Source organism: Arabidopsis thaliana, chromosome 5, assembly GCF_000001735.4.
Source record: "Arabidopsis thaliana chromosome 5, partial sequence".
NCBI classification, from domain to species: domain Eukaryota; kingdom Viridiplantae; phylum Streptophyta; class Magnoliopsida; order Brassicales; family Brassicaceae; genus Arabidopsis; species Arabidopsis thaliana.
In genome coordinates, this window is record NC_003076.8 from 20,613,170 (window position 1) to 20,632,356 (window position 19,187).

Below are 19,187 nucleotides of genomic sequence, written 5' to 3' on the forward strand. Positions count from 1 at the left end.
AGATTCTATAGTTGCAATAAGATGTGTACATAAATAGTTATCTACTCTCTAAACTGTTAACTTGTTGCTAATTGGGTACTACAAGACCAACAGAACCTACACATCAACTAATCAAATGTCAATAAAAACCCACAATTCAACATTTACACTACAAGAAATATGGATATTGATAGCACATTTTAATAGCTCAATTTTTGTAACTGCTATTAAAAATAAAATGTTGGATAAAGACACTATATAATAGCAGTTACGAAATGCTAAACGCTAACATGACTAACCGGACAAATAAAGTTTAATTGAAAAACCTAAAATTATTATAAGCACCAACATTTACCCAAAAATATTACACTTAGCCACCAAATTATTAAAGATACGGCTTTGTGTTTTCTTTTTTCAATGAAGAACAAAATATTTTGTCTCATTCTCTCACAAAAGAAAAACCTAAATCCCTCCGTTCCTCCATCTCCAAATAGACAGCAAAATAAAAAATCCAGAATTTCCTCTTGTCTTCGTCGATGACCAGCGCAAACTTTGAGGATCCCCCTTCTTCTCATCGTCCTCTCCAAAGATGTTCTTACCCAAGCTTTTGTTCTGACATCTCCAAGGTTTCATCATGGTCAGAACTCAACCTACATATATCTACAAAACCAAATCGAGACCTCCACAGTAATACCGTCTATTCAAAACCCTAGATCTACATATTTTGTCTCTCCCTAAAGTTGCAATCGCCAGTCTGAGGTTCCATTACTCCTAATTGTTTTTGCTTCACATCTCATTCAACGCCTAACCTATTACATTCTCGTTTATTTGGGAAAATTAGATTCGAAATTGAAATCGATTCCAAATTAGGATTTGAGATCCGGAGAAACCGCTTAGTCTGCTAACGACACTTCTTTTTTTTTTTGTATTGCGGTCATAGCCAATCCTATCGATGTTGTTAAGTTTCAAAAGTAGACAAATTTACACACTTATCTATAAAATCGTTTTGTGTATATTTGGTTGAGCTTCTTGTGTATGTTTTGTTATAGGCAGACGAGATTACGCAGAAGAACATGTTGCAGGAATTATGTATCAAGGCTCGTGTTGTCTGTTTATTTTAAATATAATATCCAAGAGATATTTGCAGCCATGGTAATTCATCATATATGCCTCTCAATCTCCATCTATCTTTAACCATGAAGTTTCCGTTTACAAGCTTGATTTTCTAGAATTCAAATGTGGTATTTGTAACTTTCATTAGGTTATTAGTTTGAATGACAAACGTCTTTTCTATAGTTTTGAGGTTTTCAATCTGGTTTTCTCATTGTTGTTGTAAGGTTTTCTCATTCTTATTTGGTAATAGTTTGTTTATACTAGGACAAGAGAACTGATTTGAAATTTTTCTTTGTTCCAGGGGATATAAGGGAAACATGGAACTCAACAAGGAAGATATCGTGCCATTGACACCAGCAGCTCAAATCACAGCACCTCCAATCCTACAAGATGGCTCATCTCAACAAGGTAATTTATTAGCATTTTAAGTAACTGTTACAATATTTCAGTTTTTTCAGGTACAGTTTGTTGTCTTTTTTCTCTCATATTAAAGTTGCATAGGAGGGTTTTAGTGCTCAATGCATCTAGAACAGAACTCAATGATTTGGTCTATAGAGTCCATATTCTGTTTCGTTTTCTAAATTATTAAATAAGTGCTTTGGCTTTTCTTTGATTCTGTAATCCTTAACTCTAGTAATTCACGAGAATCATTGACATATGAGAGTTTTTCACTTGCTCCACATGTTCTTTGTTTTCTTTTTATGGTTAAAATACTAAATTTTGCTTAGATATTTTTGCAGATTTTATAAGTCTTGTAACTTCAGAACCTAATAACGTTTGTAACAAAAAGGACAAAATTAATGGATGATTGCCATTAACATTTTGATTTCGGTTTATTTGTTTTCTTACAGCTGAGGATGCGTTTGGATTAGCAGTTTGGTTAGGAAGAGGTTTATCAAGTGTTTAAGCTCAGAGAAGAGATAGTGATGTTAATTCTAAGTTTCATGTAAGATCTGCTCAAGTACTCATTTTTACACTATTCGAGTTTGAAGTTTGATTGGAGAGAAGAAGAAGACTGTACAAGATTATGAGAAGAATTGGAGAAGCGAGTCAAGGTTAGAAAGAAGATGTGATATCATTTTACTTGTGGCATTTGTTATTGTAATGTTAGTTAAGACTTGGATTGAGACTTGTATGGAGATTTTATATATATTGAATTTGATCAAAAAGAGGTTTCTTGCAAATGTGTAACAAAATGTCCCAAACTTATAGGCTGTTTATAGATTTATAGCCAAAAAAATAAAGCTACAACATATCAGATCATAGCCTATAAAATATAGCTACAAAATAATAGTTTATAGCCCTTAAAAAGAGTTACAAAAGTATAACATCAAAATTGTGCAATAACAAAGGAAATCAAAGCATTTCTTTTACGCCATAATATGTGAACATTTAATAGCATAGCAAGAAACGCTATTGTATGTGACCACTCTAAGATAGCTCCGGCAAACACAGCGTTTATGAATCCGCTATGTAAACGTTATTATAGCGTTTTCGGTGTGTTAAGAATGTCCATATTTCTTGTAGTGTTAACAAGAACAATGATGATGATAAAGAACATTGAAAAATGAGGGAGAAGAGAAGAGACACAAATAGATCTTTCTGATTCTATCTATCTACCTACTTCTTCTTCTACTACTCCCAATGAAACGGGAATGTCTGCGGAAGACGGACAGCCTCGTTACCGGATATAACCGATCCATCAGAGACTGCACTCGCATTCTCAAACAATCCCGACCCGTAAAAAACTGTCTCAACTGCTTCTTGGGACAAAGAAAGTGGTGGTTGAAGCAAATGAGGGACTGACGACGAGGAGGATGACAGAAGAGAGAGAGCACAATCAGAGTCATGGATGCAACTCGTCATTCTCTCACACAACGATGCGGTTCTCGAGCTTTCTTCTTCTTGCAAGAAAGGGAATTGTTTTGCTATGCTTCTGGTACTGTTTGGAGAAGAAGAGATTGGAAACATTATCCCTGTCTTTGCAGGAGAAGAACCAACAACATAGCTCTGGCTCTGCCCATAACTCGAACCATTGGCGGCTACAGCAACGCTTACAAGACTATTTCCCCAGCTCGGGTTCAACACAGATGTAGTTGGAAACACATGTGAACCACCAGAAAACTCTAGCAATTTGCTACCTGAAAACATAAAACAATGCTTCTTCATCAACAAGGAACGGTCTATTGGATTCAAGAAACTAACTAACTTTTCTTAAAACAGAAACCTTGAAAACCCGTAAAGAAGTTGGCAGGACGACCGATATGTTCAGGCTGCGGCTTCCGTCGTCTTCGATTATGTCCATCAAGACGTTTCCTACAACTTCTCTTCCCTTCATCAAACTCCTCCAAAGCATGAAACCTAATTAGACACAAATGTTAACATCTTCACCAACCCAACAAGAAGCTTAAACCATTAACACACAATCTTACCTGCTGCATTGTTGACAAAACCTCTGTTTATGACCATTAATAGTAACCACAGGAGTTTTTGAATGAACATCACAAACTTTATGTCTCTTATGATACTCTCTACAATTACTAAAATCAGAATCACATCCATCAACAAGACAAATCGGCATCTGGTTGGTTCCAACACCATTCCCTCTTGTTCTCTTTGAACTCGAGCTTCTTGAACCTTCTGGTTTAGCTAAAGCACTATCTTTCCACTTACTAAGACTAATCACTTGCTCTGTATCACCAAAAACAGAGGAAGAGTTTCCAATGTTTCTTCCAAGTTTTAGATCAAATGAAAAATCCGCTTTTGACTGTGACGACCCACCAAACGAGATCGAACCATCCATTGGTGATAAATCTGGTTCTTGATCGAATCCAGATAAATAACCAGAGCTAAGTTTGAAATTCCAGTCCATTCAAAGATTGTGCTTTTTTTTCTTCTCTCACTATAAAAACACATACATACACAACAGCAATCAAAGCAATATCAAGATTTGTCCTTTTTGATATTGGTACTCTAAATTTAAGAACAAACAGCAAAAACAACTAGTAAACATAAAACCCATGAATCTTTAACTCAATTAAACTTCAACTTCAATACATATGAAGGAAAATAAAAAAGCATAAGCAAAAAGCAAAAACACAATTATAAAGAGTACTCTGAAATTGTAGTTGAAGCTCTAACAAAATGATCTATTTTGATATTGAAAAAAAAACAAAAAAAAAATCCCAAAAAAGGCAAACTAATTGTACTGAAAAAACGAAATGAGAAGTGCAGAAACATAGAAACTAGAACAGATCCCACAAAATGGGAAGAAAGGAAAACAAAAAAAAAAACAAAAAACTTTTTTTCTGTCTACTCAATTCCAAGCAAGAATTAAAAAAATGCAATAAAAATGAAAGATTAAAGTAAGATTATAAACATGTTATTACATTAAAAAAAACTATAGAATAAGAAAAGTTTGTTGTTTGAAGGTTGAGAAATCTTACCAAATCCATACACCTACCAGTAGAGTCAGTAGAAGAAGAAACTCCAAAAGAGAAAGATGAAAATATAAAAAAATGGGACAAGTGAAAAAAAAGAAAGAGAAGATGATGGAGTTTAGCAAGAGAAAGTGGAGACAACAAGTGTGGCTGCTACTTCAATAATGCAAATAAGAGAAAGAGGAAAGAGAGAGAGAAATTGATGATAATAGCTATTACTAAGTTAAGAAATGATTTACTTACTTTAATTGTAACTTTACTTTCCTGATTTAGGGTTTTATTGATATCATTTTTTAAAAACTTTGAGTAAGAAAAAGTGAAGAAAAGAATGGAGGAAAGTGACAGCTGTTGTTGATTGTTCTTTTGCTTACTTTTTCAACTTTTCTTTGTTTATATTTTTCTCTGCCATTCATCAATTCTGAACTCTGAGCATCCGATTTTTATGAATGAACAGAGTATACTTTTGAAAATTTCAAATTACTCATAAATCTTGTATCTTTTTACTGACCCTTATCCAAAATATATTAGTTTTCAAATTGTGATATAAAATAGATGTGGTTTTTTCTTTTTTATAACTATGATGATGATGAAAATGAAACAATAAATTGGAAAGTGATACTAAAGAAAGAGGTATAGGATGCTTAGTTGTTTACGGCAAAAAACATAGCATGTGAATGTTGTGCTTCGCATTACACAACATCTTCTTCTGTTTTTTTTCTTCTCTCTTTCCACCGATACGCGTTATTTTCTTTGACTTTCATAGTTACGGGTCACACAAGTTGTCAATTATCAGGGAGAATCGTATAAAAGTCTTCCATGTCTTTAAAAGTTTTGCAGATGGATTTAAAAGATTTGGGGTCCAAAGCCCATGTTTCATTTGTTTCGGCCCATAAATTGTCCTAAAAAATAACAAATTGGTTATTTATTGAATGCACAGTTGTTTTGAATTTAAAAATTTGTAGTTGACGAACCGGACCAAACCAAAACAAACCATGTAATTTGAATAAATAAAAAGAAAGCAATTTTCCGGTTAACAAAAAATCTCAAACTCAGTGAGTGAGTCACCGAAAACCTCTTGTAGTAGATTCGTGACGGGTTTGATCATCTCTTCGAGGTCGGTTCTAGGGTTTCACTACGAGAATGGACGGAGATGAGCTCACCGAGCAGGAAACTGCTCTTTATGACCGTCAAATTAGGGTATGGGGAGCTGGTGCTCAAAGAAGGTACTTCACATTGAATCTAACTTCTATGGCTTCAAGCAACAACAAGTTATTGATTTTCCGTTTGAGTACTAATAAACTCTTCTTGTTGGGCTATACTCGGTGAAAGTTTATCTCTTTCTGGGTTTTAAGCTAATTTAGCTGTTGAAATTTTGATTAGGGCTTCTCTGAATTTTGTTTTGTGTTTTTGCTTGCAGATTGAGTAAATCTCATGTTTTGGTATCTGGAATTAAGGGCACTGTTGCTGAGGTACCTCTTACTTTATTTTGTGACTCTCTATTAGCTATGTTGCAGTAGAGTGAGTGTTGGCATCTTACTTGGTTTCCTCCATTTGGTGTTGCAGTTTTGTAAGAACATTGTGTTGGCAGGAGTAGGTAGTGTGACTCTGTTGGATGATCGATTGGTTACAACGGAAGTCTTCAACGCAAACTTCTTGATTCTTCCTGATGAAAATGCTTATGTAGGCAAAACCGTAGCTGAGATTTGTTGTGATTCACTTAAGGATTTTAACCCTATGGTTCATGTTTCAATAGAGAAAGGTTACTCCTCCTTTCTTCATTTCTCTCTAATTTTAGTAGAAACAAATGATTTTAGTAACATCGAGTCTATGTCTTCAATTTCAGGTGATTTGTCAACACTTGGTGTTGATTTTTTCGAGAAGTTTGATGTTGTGGTTATCGGCTACAGTTCTCGTGCTACTAAGGTACTGTTGATACCTCCTTCTTTTAGTTGTTCCAGTTGTTTTTGTCTTTTGTTGCCATGTAGATTGATCACTTGAAATAATGTGCTTTGTTATGCAGAAAGCAGTTAATGAAAAGTGTAGGAACCTAGCAAAAGATGTAGCGTTCTATACAGTTGATTGTAGAGGCTCATGTGGCGAAATATTTGTCGACCTTCAGAATTATAAGTACACAAAGGTACTCATCTCGTTTTTTTCTTTTGACGGTTGTATATCACATGCCTTTCTTTTGGCATATAATGTGTTAACTTTCTTTCTCTATTGTCAATTTTGGCTTCATAGAAAAAGCTTGATGAAACAGTGGAATGTGAACTAACATTTCCAAGTTTTGAGGTACAACAAACTTAACTTCTTACTTTCCTGGAACATACTTTCGCATGAAAAGTAATAGAAATTCAATCTATTAACTGGTCTTATTTCTCCAGGAGGCAGTTTCAGTACCGTGGAAACCGATGCCAAGGAGAACAGCAAAGCTCTACTTTGCAATGAGAGGTCTGGCTAACAACAACAGCTAACCTTTTGAAAGCTTGGTTTCTTCCTACGTAACTAATCCGGTTTTGTGATATTCTTGCAGTGATAGAACTATTTGAGGAAACTGAAGGACGTAAACCTGGGGAATGTTCGCTGTCTGATCTCCCAAGAGTTTTGAAACTCAAAAAGGAACTATGTGAAGGAAATGTAAGTTTCTTTAACCTTTATTTGTAAGCTCTACAATAATAACGACAAATAACAAACTTTGTCACTCACTTTGAATCCGAATGTTGCAACAGTCGGTCAGCGAGAATCATATTCCAGATATCCTCTTGGAGAGACTCGTATCTAATAACACAGAATTCCCACCGGCTTGTGCCATCATTGGAGGGATTCTAGGACAGGTACAGTTCTCTATCTCGCTTCTCTAGGACTTTGTTAGTTATCTAGATTAAGCACTTAGCAGAGTAATGTGACTCAAAAAAGTTGTATTTGTACGTACAGGAGGTGATAAAAGTTATATCAGGCAAAGGAGAGCCGTTGAAGAACTTCTTCTACTTTGATGCAGAGGATGGGAAAGGTGTAATCGAGGACCTATCCCACAAGCTTTAACTTCCAAACATGAAAGGTGCTGTGAAACGCTGCTCTTAGTAATTAGTTCCTTGTTGAAGATTGTATTGGAAATTAGACTTTAGAGTACTTAGAACTTGGCTCCTTGTCTTTTGTATCTACTAACTTGGTTCGCTCCTAAAGACAATCTGTAACCCACTATTTACTTTAATCCATCAATTTACACACTCCTATCTATGTGAAGGTGTTCTATTTTGTCCGGAAATTTTCGATTTCGGTTTCTGGCTCTTTGAGTGGCATCTTTATAATATAACAAACAGCAAAATTTGACAGTCTATAGTGAGTTTTGTTATGGTTCATTGCTTAGTGACATTATTTGTTGTTGAGGGAGGTTTCAAACCAATAGAGATGAAAGTGGAAACTTCTCCACAAGTTGAGAAAAATATTTGATAAAAACATAAGTTGGATGAGGACAAACACAAAAGATACCAAATAATGATTTGGAGATTCTCTTATCCTTAATCTTAAATACTAAAGTCTATGACAGTGACATCTGAACAGAAGAAAGCTCAAGAGTATATAAATTGTAGCTTAGCCTCTGGTGAAGCAGAATCACAAAGTCAAGGATATGGATTTAAACAACAAGATCTTTAACATCCTTCTTCCTATTGTCACGGTTTCGTTTCTTTTAGTGTTCATGCCATTTTCAATATTCTTCAAGCTCCTCCAGTTCATAAGGGGATGCAAAGAGTCCGAGAAAGTCAACGGAAAAGTCGTCATCATCACCGGATCTTCCTCAGGAATTGGCGAGGTTAGTTTGTTTGTAATCCTAGAAAAGCTTGGTCTATTTTTTATAAATTGGTTAGTTATTTGGTAAAAAACAAAAGCAATTTGAAGTTGATTTAATGGTGTAGCACCTAGCGTATGAGTATGCTCGTAGAGGAGCATACTTGACTCTAGTAGCTCGGAGAGAGGATCGTCTCCAGGTGGTGGCTGACCGGTGCAGGAAGCTTGGTTCACCAGACGTTGCTGTGGTACGCGGTGATGTCTCAGTCATCAAAGACTGTAAACGTTTTGTTCAAGAAACCATCTCTCGGTTTGGAAGATGTGAGTTAGTCACTATTATTCGAATAACTAATATTACTACTTGCTTAAAGAACATAAAAAATATAACAAAATTTACATCAGTGGATCACTTGGTGAACAATGCTGGAATTGCGGAGGCCAAATTTTTCGAGGACTATTCTGAAATTTCGGATGTTCTTCCCATTGTGGTATACATTTTTAGATTTAATACATAGTGAAGTCTTTTTTACAATATATGAACCTTGGCAAAATTTGCAGAACACTAACTTTTGGGGACCGGTTTACGCGACACATTTCGCTATACCGCATCTCAAGAAAACAAAAGGAAAGATCATAGCGGTTGCATCACCTGCTGGATGGTCTGGAGTACCAAGGATGAGCATATATGCTGTAAATGCTTCTTCTTCTTTTTCTTTCTCTTGTTCTCTAAATTAACCAAGCGTAACATATTAACATAATGAATGTAACATTTGTTTCAGGCAAGCAAAGCAGCTATGATAAACTTCTACGAGACTCTTAGGATCGAGCTTCATCCAGAAGTTGGTGTGACAATCGTGTTTCCTGGTCTAATCGAAAACGGAAATACTAATCCGGACCTTTTAGCTGAGGTATTTTACTATCATCATTTTTCATTTTAGTCTGTCCAAGTTTTATGACTGAAGTCTCTTTTGCAGAAACAAGACTGGTCGCAAGTTGTGACCATCGAGTCAGCAGCGGAATGCGCCAAAGCGGTAGTTAACGGAATCTGCAGAGGCAAAACCTTTGTGGCAGAGCCGTCGTGGGTTCGTGTCCTGTTCTGGCTTAGTGCTATATGCCCTGAGCTTCTGATCTCTAAGCCTAAAAGGAATTAACCAGTTGTGTTGTTTAATAATTGCATAATAGAGATAAAAATCTGAAATACAACATGATGGCCATCTAGTTTTTCTAGTTCTGTTCAGTTTTTTTTTTTTTTGGTTTTAGGAAATGTTCAACCTTTTTTTTTCTTTTTGTCTTTTTTCTTGTCGTGTTTTAAATAGAAAATAAAATAATCAATAATCAATCATTGATCCAAATTACACATCGAAGTGTTTTTATAACAGTTTTAACATGTTCAGTTTAACTCAAACTAGTATAAATTTGTTGGAAAAAATCCAGATCAAAAGAGACAATATCATACTAATTGGAAATTTGACTTTGCTCACTCATGCAAACCGCAAAAATTTTGTTTACCAATCTCAACTACTAGACAAATATAACTTTTGTTCGAATTCAGTTTAAAATATTTCAGTATGGTTGGATTCTCTTCTGTTTCGATACACACATGTTTAGTATTAGGCAACTCACTTATTCTTAAAGACACATAGTTAATATACATAGTCAAAAGTACCATTAACAAAAACAAACCTACATTTTCACCCATTTCTTTGATAATTATTACTCATTGCACATACTCATGATACATCTCATCCATTTATTATGTATTGACCCCTCTCTAATCCGACTTGATTTCTGGAGTTCTGATAGATTCCGGGTACAGAGTACTACGTACACCAGGAATGTCCATGATCCTCTTGTTGAGTGCAGTATCCTCGGACATACCAGTTCCAGTCATGTACAGTAACCGACAACCCCACTCAATCAACTCCGGACATAGCACTTTCCAAAGGTACGTCACCTTAAACCATGATGGCTCTGTCACGTATCTTTGTTTCCGGCACACACCGTTCACTATCGACTTGGCACATCCTGATGCTGACGCTACCGGAAATGGTCCTACTTGAACCTAGTTAATTTTGGGCAAAAGAACACACAATTCAACAATGACCTCAATATTAATTATATTGGTTAAGGAGTTAAAGATTTATTTAACTTACATCTCTCATGTCTTGGTTGACTATTAACTCGCCTTCACCAGAGAAGTACTTGCCTTGTGTGAGCTCCGACTCGATATAACCAGGTGTGACGATTGTAATGTGTACATCGCCACCAAGCTCAATTCTCATCGTCTCAAAGAAGCTCAACAAAGCTGCTTTGCTTGCCTAATTAACATATTATATGTATAATAATATTCATCAATCCCTAAGAGCTTACTTTACTAAGTAATTAAAAGAAGTGAATATATACTTACATTGTAAAAACTCATCCTTGGAGCGGTTAGCCACGCTGCGGAAGACGACATAGCCACAATCTTACCATTACTTTGTCTAAGGTATGGAAGCGCAGCACGAGTGGTATAAACCGATCCCCAGAAGTTAGTATCCTAATTAATCACAAATCATTCATTAAAGATCAGGACAACGAATAAAATTAAAGGGTTGGTAATTAATTATTTTAATTACCAAAACTGCTTTTGTCCTCGTTATATCTTCAATGTTCTCAAACATTGAAATCTGCGTCATCCCAGCATTATTTACAAGATGATCCACTGCAAGACCAAAGAAATTCAATGTTTTGTAGACCAAACTTGTGAATGGTAACAAAAAAACGGTCGGTTTTGATAGAGTGATAGTGATTAGCGTCCCGTGGCGTGACTTACATCTGCCAAAATGGGTGATGGTGTCATCAACGATTCGTCTACAGTCATCAGGTTTGGAGACATCAGCATGAACGGTAACAACATTGGGAGATCCGAGTTCACGAGCAATCTCTGCCACTTCCTCTAGACGGTTCTTCCTTCGGGCGGTCAGGGCTAAACATGCACCTCTACATGCGTACTCATATGCCAATTGCTGATATTTCATATACGCAAATAGACTCAAATCAATCATTTTACCATATAAAATATATATCCGTTTCACAAAAATATCGTTTATATGTTTTTTGTTTTTTTTTGTTTTATCATTTATATTTTCTTATTCATATATATATTTGTTAGAAAAAAACCTAATGTTTTACCCTGAAAATACACTGATAATTGTAGCACTGAAAGTCATGATGATATAAATTAATCATTTAAGATTAAATGTGTGAAACTTAGTACTATTGTACCAGTGACCAATTAGGTTATTAAGTCTACAATTTTAAAATAAAGGCATTATGACCAAACCTCGCCTATACCGGAGGAAGCACCAGTGATGAGAACAACTTTCCCGTAAAGATTTTCAGAGAAAATTGTCGAGAAAATAGACTGCAAGAACTTGAAGAAGTAAAAAGGAGGCAAGAAGAAGCAGAGACCAAAGAAGGTGAAGAAAGGAGCAGTTAGGTTGAGAAAGTCGTTTATCAACTCCATTTTTGTCGATCAAAACGTAAATGATTTAGCTCTCATCGATCATTCTCTTTTATCAGCGATATATAAATACAACGCCAATACTAAGTTGGATTTTAGACAAAAACGGTGATGAGACGAAGAGAGACAAGACACGAAGATCAAGTGGTAGTGTGGCAACATTGCATGGAACCGAGACGACACGTTGTGTCAAGATGTGGAAAATGCACGTCGACGACCCCTTCTTCTTCTTTCCTTTATCCACATAACATCTTTGGTAGATAAGATCAAATCTTCGTTCCACCTATAAGTTATTGTCGTTTCCAAACGACACTATTCTTTAATTGTCGTACTTCGTGTTATTACTCGGTAATTAATCACAAAAATGCTTCTCGCTCTAATAACCATGCACATGGGTGATGATTTATTTTGGGTATTAGTAGTCCAAAAATTATATTTTAATTGATCAAACTATGAATTTGGTCCTAATTTATATCAACGGACTGATATCTTTAATACTTAGATCAGGTGACGTGACAACATACGGTTGGTCAGTATTTTCGCTTTAATAAAAAAAAGATAAACAAAATTTCTTTAATAATTTTATGTTTTAACATATTAATTTTTGATTTTGTAATTTTTTTTTTATACTTAATCGATCTCACCAATACAAACATATTTAATAGAAGTATCATAAAAAATCTCAAATGATAAACAAATATTATAACTAATACTAAAAAATTACTTATAATACTATATAAATATCACCTATATACATGCTATAACTTTAATTATTTATATTAAGATATTAATTAATTACAAAATTCTTTAACCAAAATAAATTATTAATTAATAGATCATGCGAGTACCTATTCACAAAACTACAAAAGTAATAAAACAAAATAATTTGAGAAAATATTAAGAAACTCGTTTTTGAATATATATCTTATCTTACTTTACCAATTTAACTCCAAATTTAATTAAGAATTAATCCGTAAAATCATGTCAATGATATCTTATACAATCGAATGTTTGGAAATTTTGAAGAAGTTAAATGATGATTCTCGTATTAATATAATTATTTTTATTAATACAATAGGACGTATTATCCATGCATGATGTTAGATATCACATATATGTCACGCCTTATTCATATATATGTTTTTCACGGGATCGTTTATTTTATTATATTAATTTGTTGCTTAGGATTGTGTAGAAGCTGCTTGCAAATTCGTGAAACTTTTATCACTAACCGTAAGTATATTTTTGCTTGGAAATTATGTTTGGTTACTTTTTGACTCTCGAGGCCTATGAGAATAATAGAAAGTTAGTCTCATTCTGGCAACCTCTGTTCATATTTAGAGATGTTATCGGGTGCTTACTTCACTAAAACTCGCCCCAAACTCAAGAACTATTGATTTTATCATCTCTCATGTTGACTCTTGAATTCATAACATGATAACCACGGATCTAATCTCTCGTAACATGAATGAAATTTCATAGAAGGTGCGGTCATGTCTTTTTATATTTATATATACTTTAGGCTTTCGGTTCCATTGGTATTTCCGTATTTATATATTTCTACGCATTTGATAGTTGGGAGCAAAAGACAAGCACACCGCTTTTACTTTCGACGTGTGCACGAAATAAAGTAAATCATTTTAAGATATGGTCCTCAACATGCTTTAACTAAGGATTGGTCCTCTACATCCAATTTAATTAAGCATTCGAAAATGGATTTGGTGAAAGACAACAAAATACTAAAAGGAGTTAAAAAGACAGTTAATAATTCAAAAGGTGTTTGCACGCCCACATGGTTACTAAGAAAGTTAAATTAAGTATAACATAAAACGCTCAAGCATGTGATTAGTTTAATCTTAACGATGAAGAACCCTTAAACCATGTGCTGCATGCAAGTAGCTAGGGACTATAAATATTGTTCCAAAAAATAGTCTAGCCACTCCATGTCCAGTCACATTTCGTATCCTTTAGTACCCTAAGTTTCCTTTGCTACTATACATCAAGATATATCCCATTTTATTTTCACCAAACCTTATTTACCTATAGTATAAATGGATCCCGTAATCGCCATGCAAGAGGCCCAAAGTAACAACGGACCAAGAACCTACAAGAAGCCATTTCTTAATTTTCTTGACCGCCTCTCCTTGTCATTTATCGTAGTTGTTTTCTGCGTTATTGTAGTTTTTAGTCCAATTTGGCTTCAATTTTCTAATAGTTTTTTCTTATTCACCATCCCTAGAGTTATTAATTACATCTTAAACCCTAAGGTTTTATTCATTCTCACAAATGTTATCGTGATCATCCTCATCGGAGAATCAAGGATTTCTAGACCAAGATCTTCTCTTCCAGCTAGCGCATTACTGAGAAGCCATTCTTATGGTTTGTGGTCTAATGAAAATGTGAGGGTGGAAATGGGATATCAACGATTTTTGGAAGAGAATATTGATCGACCGAGGCTCGGAGAAGGCAAGATATGTAAGCTTAGTCCGTTGGAGATGGATTCATTAAACCAGAGGGCTGATGATCTGATCGCTCGTGTGAACAGACAGAGGAGGCTTGAAATTGGGCTGTTACATAGACGCATAGACGAAGGCCACATATCATTATAGTTGTGGCCAAATGTGCAGAGAGAGCCTTGATTGTTACCAAGAAACCAATTAACATAAAGGAAAATGCAAATTTTCGTACAAAGGTTACAAATCAATTAATAAAGTTAAGAGTTTTTACGAGATGTTAATAGGATTAAATTCATAATCGGTGGAAATATTTTTGTTACTTTCTCTAAAAACTTATAAGTTAATATTTTACAAAAAAAAAAAAAAATTAAAGTAAGCCCCACAAGTAGGGGTGTCAAAATGGGTCAAAATTCATGGGTCAACTCAACTCAACTCAACCCATGAACCCTAATGGGTTGATTTTTAACTCAAATGAGTTGATGGGTCAAATGAGTTGATGAATCAATTGGTTTGATGAGTAAAATGAGTTGGGTTGTAATGGGTTAATAGTTTTAATGGTTTACCCAATTAACCCATCAAATTTTGTAAAATTGAATTAAACCAACTAAAATCTCTAAACCAATATTTAACCAACACATCTAAACCAATTTAATAAAATCATCCTCAAATTTAAGAAATCAATCGTTTGAACAGTTTTGTTTCGTTGAGTTAAAATTTGAAGGTCATAGAGATTGTAACCTAAAGAGACGGGGATTTTAATCTTCTCGGCCCCTTTTGATTGAATCAATTTTTGAAAAACTTCTACTTATTCTCACTGCCCCCTCTTCTTCTCAATATTTCTGAAAACCAACTCTACCCTCTCTTTATGATGGGACCCTTATCTTATCATTCTTTATTTCTTTTTTAAATTTTATATCTAACCAACTCTAAAATCAACTAATCAAATTCATTCTCTCTCCTTTCCCAATAACCATCAAAATCTATTAAAATGCCTAATAAACTCATTCTTCTTCTTCTTCTTCCTACCATTTGCTCCCTAAAAACGTTTTTCACTTTTTTATTTTCTTTAATTCTTCTCCATACACCATTTAAGTTCATCATTAAATCAACACAAAAAAATCGTATCTACATATCTTTTCTCTTCTTTGTGTTCTTCTTCATAGACCATTAAAAATATTTGTTTACTTTTTCTTATAGTAAGATGTGATGTTGGTAACTAGTATACTTGGTTGAATTCGCAGATTAAATACAGGTTTTTTTAGAAAAATTTGGGGATTATAAATTTAGGACAATTGAAACAAATGTGTACGACTATGTTGATAGACTAATACGAAAATATAAAATTATAGACTATTTTTTTTCTCTTTTCCATTTTAAGTGATAATCAAAAAGACTTCAGTCATAAGCTTTGCTTATAATGAATATGATTAATTTTCTTGTCGTATCTGAACAAATTAAGTTGTTCTGTCCTGGTACAACCAAGAACAACCCTTACAACTAAGGTCTATTGCCTTGTCTTGTTTTTAGAATTTTATAAAATATGAAAATTTAAGACCAAATTTATAAAAAAAGAAAAACTTAAATGATGCATACACGATAGTAATGAAACTACATTACAAGTTTTTGACCAAAAAAAATCATCTTTTCTAGAATAATGAAACTCTTATCACAAAATTCAACATTCATACACTAACAACCTTATACTTTCATGGTTACTTTGTATATTTGAACTATATTTTTTTAATTTTTTAAATACTTGTATTTTGATAAATATAAATATACTGATACATTGTAATGGTATTTTGATGAGATAATATCATCGGTTCCACCAAAAAAATCTTATTTAGAGTTGATAACAACTAGATTTAATAAATTCTCGATATTGTACAAGTATGAGCATAAATGTGCAACCGAGTACAACTATACAACTATGAACAAATTTGTGCAATTATTTAATTGATGTTTTCAAAATATCAGCGCCACATCATATATTTGTCAAGTTTTTTAAGATATGTAGATATTTTAGATACTTTATTTTTTTTTCCTTCGTTTTTAGATCAAAACTTCATAATAAATTTTTATTTTTTTCAAAACACAATCATTCATAATTTTTCGTAATTTTTTTTTGTCAAAAAATCTTAGATTCATAAATAAACCTAGAAGCATAGTTGTACATACGTCTACCAGTTGTACCTAAATGTCCTAAACATTTAGATTCATACATAAACTTCAAAAACCACAAGACAAACCAAACAATTATACTTCAAACCAAAACCCAAGAGAATTGTACCTAAAAGACTACAACTACCAAGTCTTCTTTGTCTTATACTTCTCTTTCTCTTTTTCCTTCTCCTTCTCTTCCTCCTCCTCTTCCTCTTGTAATAAAGACACAAATGTTCGAGGCTAATATACACATACAAAAAAATTCGTCCATGTCTGCAACTCCTTATTAACCCACTTGAAACCAGATTTCTTCCAAAATTGACCAAGAGAAATCAATCATTTTAATAAGAATTTACAAATAAAGTTACAGTTTTTACTCATTATCTCTCAATAAAAACAAGAAAAAAACTGTTACATGTCGTTCCAAGTCAATACTAAGTTAAGAAGTTAAGAACCTTCAAGAAACTCACTCCATCTATGGAGATATAGAGTCGTCTCCATCGTACTCATCTATGACTTCAATCAATTTCCTAATTCACAAAAAACAACACAAAATGAAACGAGAATTGAGCAATTGAACTAAAATCCAAGAGCAAAGATGTGAAATTGGAAAAGGAAAATAAGAGGAAGATGAAGACTATGAATCTGAAGTGGAATTAGCTAACTGTAGTTGTTAGAATAACTAGAATTTATAAAAGGGATCCCTTATTCCGCCTAGTGGAGAGAACAATGGAAGCTGAGAATTTGGTTATGGATATAAGATTTTGTGGGTTTCAAATTTGAGGTGAGAAAGATGATGTAAAGTTGTCTGAGTATCGTGGATAAATAAAGAAGAGAAATGAGAAGATGTAGGTTTTTTAATTTGGGATTTAGAAATAAAAGATCCAAACTTACATGGATTTAGATCTAAAGTGTGGTTGAGTTGTAAATATGTCAAATATCATCAGATTTTTTTGTCTTTTATCATTTATCTGAATTAAAATAAATAGATAAAGACATTTTTCTTATATCGGGGGCTAAGCAGAAAATGTTTCGAGCTTTGGGGGCCAAGTAGATTAAAATCCAAGAGACGGCGTGAAACCAGATAAGCGATCCCGGTGGTCTTACGGCGGAGGGATGACCGAACCGCTCGGGCCAACGGCTGAAATGCTCTAATCCCCGGAGTCTGCGCCACCGTATGTGTAGGTGAATCAAAGGAGAGACACCGTAGGTTAACGTCCTTTGACTATTCTTTTAGGATCATTTTAGTTAGACTGTTCTTTTTTTTTTGCAAGTTCAGCACAAGCTCAAATCCTTCAATTTCCAGCTTCTGTTTGTTAAATTTCAGCTCTTTTGTTGTTTTTAAGCTAATGAAAGACCCTAGTTGATCTTAAGAAGCAATCAGCTGTTAGTATAAGCATCTGGAAACTTGAATTTTGCGTTTCTTTTTTGGTATCTTTTTGGTTTAAGTTGGTGTTGAAATATTTAACTTTCTATTTCTGGTTTCTATGGAGTTTGGTTTAGAGATCTATATGTAAGATGATTTGTGTGTGAGTCCTGTCTCCTCTTGGTTTAGGAAATCATGTTCAGGATCTAACTTAAGTGATAGTAGAAGCGTATTCAATGCTGCTCTAGAGTTCTGAAGCTTGTTTATATGGTTAATTTTCACTTTATTTGAATGGCTCTACTTTTAATAGACTAGTCTTCTTCTAGCTTATGTCTAGGGTCAAAGATGATGTCTATCACGTCTCCTCTTGGTTTGGGAAATCATGTTCATGATCTAACTTAACCAAATTTTTAATGTATCATGCCTAATCAGAGTTACACTCAGTGTAGAAATATTTTTAGAATAACAAGAGCTAACAAAAATCGTATTTAGTCATATGCTTGCCGTATTGTCCAAAACAGTCTTCTTTTCTCTTTGTTTTATTGATTCTTTGACTGTGTCTATGTGATTAATTCTTGTATTTGGCTAATAACAGGTTTTATTAAGCAATCTCTAACTTGGCCTTATTTCTATGTATAGTTATTTGCAGCTGATCTTTTACAAAAAATGGACAATGAAGACGAATGTACTTATGGTGGTGAAGGTGGGCAAACATCAGCAGATACATCACAATCTAAAAGTTTAGTAAGTGCTTCTCGTTTTAAAAGAAGTAGAACATCAGATATGTGGGATTACTTTACACTAGAAGATGAGAATGATGGAAAAATAGCATCTTGCAGAATGTGTAGAAGGGGAAGGGGAAGTGCTTCTATCATTAGATGTGCAAACTCGATGGAATTCAACATATTTGATGCTTCACAAAGCTTTGAAGTATCAACGTGCACTAAATAGGTTTAAGATAGTTGATAAAAACTATAAGAACTATCCCTCGAGTGAAGAATGGAAGAGAGCAAAGACTATTCATGAGATCTTGATGCCATTTTACAAGATCACTAATTTGATATCTGGGAGAAGCTATTCAACTTCAAATTTATATTTTGGTCATGTTTGGAAGATTCAGTGTTTGTTGGAAGTTCATCAATACAACGAAGATAAAGTAGTCCGAGAGATGATTTTTAAGATGAGACTGAAATTTGATAAATACTGGAAAGAGTAGTGTTATTCTTGCAATGGGGGCTGTTTTGGATCCGAGAATGAAATTCAAACTTCTAAAGCGATGTTATGATGAGCTTGATCCAACCACTTCACAAGAAAAAATAACGTAAGTCCGTGATTTTCCCGCCAAAAAAACGTAAACCCGTAATTTTCCTCCCAAAAAC

The 19,187-nt window shown here is 34.0% G+C and overlaps 6 protein-coding genes and 1 pseudogene across 15 annotated transcripts; 5 read left to right on the plus strand and 2 right to left on the minus strand.

The window, feature by feature from the left end:
- The first annotated feature begins 285 nt into the window (after positions 1-285).
- Positions 286-2,351, plus strand: AT5G50665 (uncharacterized protein). Of its 6 annotated transcripts, none has more exons than NM_001203577.2 (4): positions 286-666; positions 1,029-1,131; positions 1,394-1,500; positions 1,944-2,301. In NM_001203577.2, the coding sequence occupies exons 1-4, from the start codon at positions 516-518 to the stop codon at positions 1,997-1,999; spliced, it is 417 nt and encodes a 138-aa protein (NP_001190506.1). In that variant the 5' UTR covers positions 286-515; the 3' UTR covers positions 2,000-2,301. The 6 variants fall into 6 exon arrangements, with proteins under 6 accessions (NP_001190506.1, NP_680416.4, NP_001330813.1 ...); NM_148111.5 differs by having other exon boundaries at positions 286-738; positions 1,944-2,273; NM_001344904.1 differs by having other exon boundaries at positions 372-616; positions 1,944-2,351.
- A 44-nt stretch (positions 2,352-2,395) lies between these two features.
- On the minus strand, positions 2,396-4,894 carry SPL13B (Squamosa promoter-binding protein-like (SBP domain) transcription factor family protein). Of its 2 annotated transcripts, NM_124445.4 has the most exons (4): positions 4,539-4,894; positions 3,525-3,994; positions 3,320-3,453; positions 2,535-3,233 (listed from the first exon to the last, which is right to left on the minus strand). In NM_124445.4, the coding sequence occupies exons 2-4, from the start codon at positions 3,962-3,964 to the stop codon at positions 2,728-2,730; spliced, it is 1,080 nt and encodes a 359-aa protein (NP_568740.1). In that variant the 5' UTR covers positions 3,965-3,994; positions 4,539-4,894; the 3' UTR covers positions 2,535-2,727. The 2 variants fall into 2 exon arrangements, with proteins under 2 accessions (NP_001332253.1, NP_568740.1); NM_001344905.1 differs by lacking the exon at positions 4,539-4,894 and having other exon boundaries at positions 2,396-3,233; positions 3,525-4,369.
- Positions 4,895-5,563: 669 nt separating this feature from the next.
- Positions 5,564-7,934, plus strand: SAE1B (SUMO activating enzyme 1B). Of its 2 annotated transcripts, none has more exons than NM_124446.3 (10): positions 5,564-5,755; positions 5,950-6,001; positions 6,096-6,291; positions 6,376-6,455; positions 6,553-6,669; positions 6,774-6,824; positions 6,917-6,983; positions 7,066-7,169; positions 7,262-7,366; positions 7,467-7,934. In NM_124446.3, the coding sequence occupies exons 1-10, from the start codon at positions 5,673-5,675 to the stop codon at positions 7,572-7,574; spliced, it is 963 nt and encodes a 320-aa protein (NP_568741.1). In that variant the 5' UTR covers positions 5,564-5,672; the 3' UTR covers positions 7,575-7,934. The 2 variants fall into 2 exon arrangements, with proteins under 2 accessions (NP_568741.1, NP_001032050.1); NM_001036973.2 differs by having other exon boundaries at positions 5,574-5,755; positions 6,780-6,824; positions 7,467-7,793.
- A 174-nt stretch (positions 7,935-8,108) lies between these two features.
- On the plus strand, positions 8,109-9,663 carry HSD7 (hydroxysteroid dehydrogenase 7). Of its 2 annotated transcripts, NM_148112.2 has the most exons (6): positions 8,109-8,343; positions 8,447-8,639; positions 8,721-8,806; positions 8,877-9,008; positions 9,098-9,226; positions 9,293-9,663. In NM_148112.2, exons 1-6 carry the CDS (start codon positions 8,161-8,163, stop codon positions 9,467-9,469), a joined length of 900 nt encoding a protein of 299 aa, NP_680417.1. In that variant the 5' UTR covers positions 8,109-8,160; the 3' UTR covers positions 9,470-9,663. The 2 variants fall into 2 exon arrangements, with proteins under 2 accessions (NP_680417.1, NP_001332544.1); NM_001344906.1 differs by having other exon boundaries at positions 9,098-9,663.
- A 191-nt stretch (positions 9,664-9,854) lies between these two features.
- HSD1 (hydroxysteroid dehydrogenase 1) lies at positions 9,855-12,110 on the minus strand. The gene is made up of 6 exons (NM_148113.3): positions 11,644-12,110; positions 11,134-11,326; positions 10,937-11,022; positions 10,726-10,857; positions 10,472-10,636; positions 9,855-10,380 (listed from the first exon to the last, which is right to left on the minus strand). Exons 1-6 carry the CDS (start codon positions 11,824-11,826, stop codon positions 10,090-10,092), a joined length of 1,050 nt encoding a protein of 349 aa, NP_680418.1. The 5' UTR covers positions 11,827-12,110; the 3' UTR covers positions 9,855-10,089.
- A 1,662-nt stretch (positions 12,111-13,772) lies between these two features.
- AT5G50710 (uncharacterized protein) lies at positions 13,773-14,551 on the plus strand. The gene has a single exon (NM_124449.2). It carries the CDS (start codon positions 13,875-13,877, stop codon positions 14,430-14,432), a length of 558 nt encoding a protein of 185 aa, NP_568743.1. The 5' UTR covers positions 13,773-13,874; the 3' UTR covers positions 14,433-14,551.
- A 3,923-nt stretch (positions 14,552-18,474) lies between these two features.
- Positions 18,475-19,142, plus strand: AT5G50715 (annotated as a pseudogene; the record flags this gene model as incomplete). Its single annotated transcript has 1 exon — positions 18,475-19,142.
- Between the last annotated feature and the right edge of the window lie 45 nt (positions 19,143-19,187).

Bases quoted from the DNA above. Each gene is read 5' to 3' on its own strand.
- AT5G50665 (NM_001203577.2), top strand. From the start codon at position 516: ATGACCAGCGCAAACTTTGAGGATCCCCCTTCTTCTCATCGTCCTCTC. The intron at 1,132-1,393 runs GTAATTCATCAT...TCTTTGTTCCAG, and splicing joins AAGAGATATTTGCAGCCATG to GGGATATAAGGGAAACATGG. The intron at 1,501-1,943 runs GTAATTTATTAG...GTTTTCTTACAG, and splicing joins AGATGGCTCATCTCAACAAG to CTGAGGATGCGTTTGGATTA.
- HSD1 (NM_148113.3), bottom strand. From the start codon at position 11,826: ATGGAGTTGATAAACGACTTTCTCAACCTAACTGCTCCTTTCTTCACC. The intron at 11,327-11,643 runs GTTTGGTCATAA...ATGAAATATCAG, and splicing joins CTTCCTCCGGTATAGGCGAG to CAATTGGCATATGAGTACGC. The intron at 11,023-11,133 runs GTAAGTCACGCC...TTGGTCTTGCAG, and splicing joins CATCACCCATTTTGGCAGAT to TGGATCATCTTGTAAATAAT.
- SPL13B (NM_001344905.1), bottom strand. From the start codon at position 3,964: ATGGACTGGAATTTCAAACTTAGCTCTGGTTATTTATCTGGATTCGAT. The intron at 3,454-3,524 runs GTAAGATTGTGT...GTGTCTAATTAG, and splicing joins TTTTGTCAACAATGCAGCAG to GTTTCATGCTTTGGAGGAGT. The intron at 3,234-3,319 runs GTTTCTGTTTTA...TTATGTTTTCAG, and splicing joins CTTCTTTACGGGTTTTCAAG to GTAGCAAATTGCTAGAGTTT.
- HSD7 (NM_148112.2), top strand. From the start codon at position 8,161: ATGGATTTAAACAACAAGATCTTTAACATCCTTCTTCCTATTGTCACG. The intron at 8,640-8,720 runs GTGAGTTAGTCA...AATTTACATCAG, and splicing joins CATCTCTCGGTTTGGAAGAT to TGGATCACTTGGTGAACAAT. The intron at 9,009-9,097 runs GTAAATGCTTCT...CATTTGTTTCAG, and splicing joins CAAGGATGAGCATATATGCT to GCAAGCAAAGCAGCTATGAT.
- AT5G50710 (NM_124449.2), top strand. From the start codon at position 13,875: ATGGATCCCGTAATCGCCATGCAAGAGGCCCAAAGTAACAACGGACCA.
- SAE1B (NM_124446.3), top strand. From the start codon at position 5,673: ATGGACGGAGATGAGCTCACCGAGCAGGAAACTGCTCTTTATGACCGT. The intron at 6,292-6,375 runs GTTACTCCTCCT...CTTCAATTTCAG, and splicing joins TCATGTTTCAATAGAGAAAG to GTGATTTGTCAACACTTGGT. The intron at 6,825-6,916 runs GTACAACAAACT...TTATTTCTCCAG, and splicing joins TAACATTTCCAAGTTTTGAG to GAGGCAGTTTCAGTACCGTG.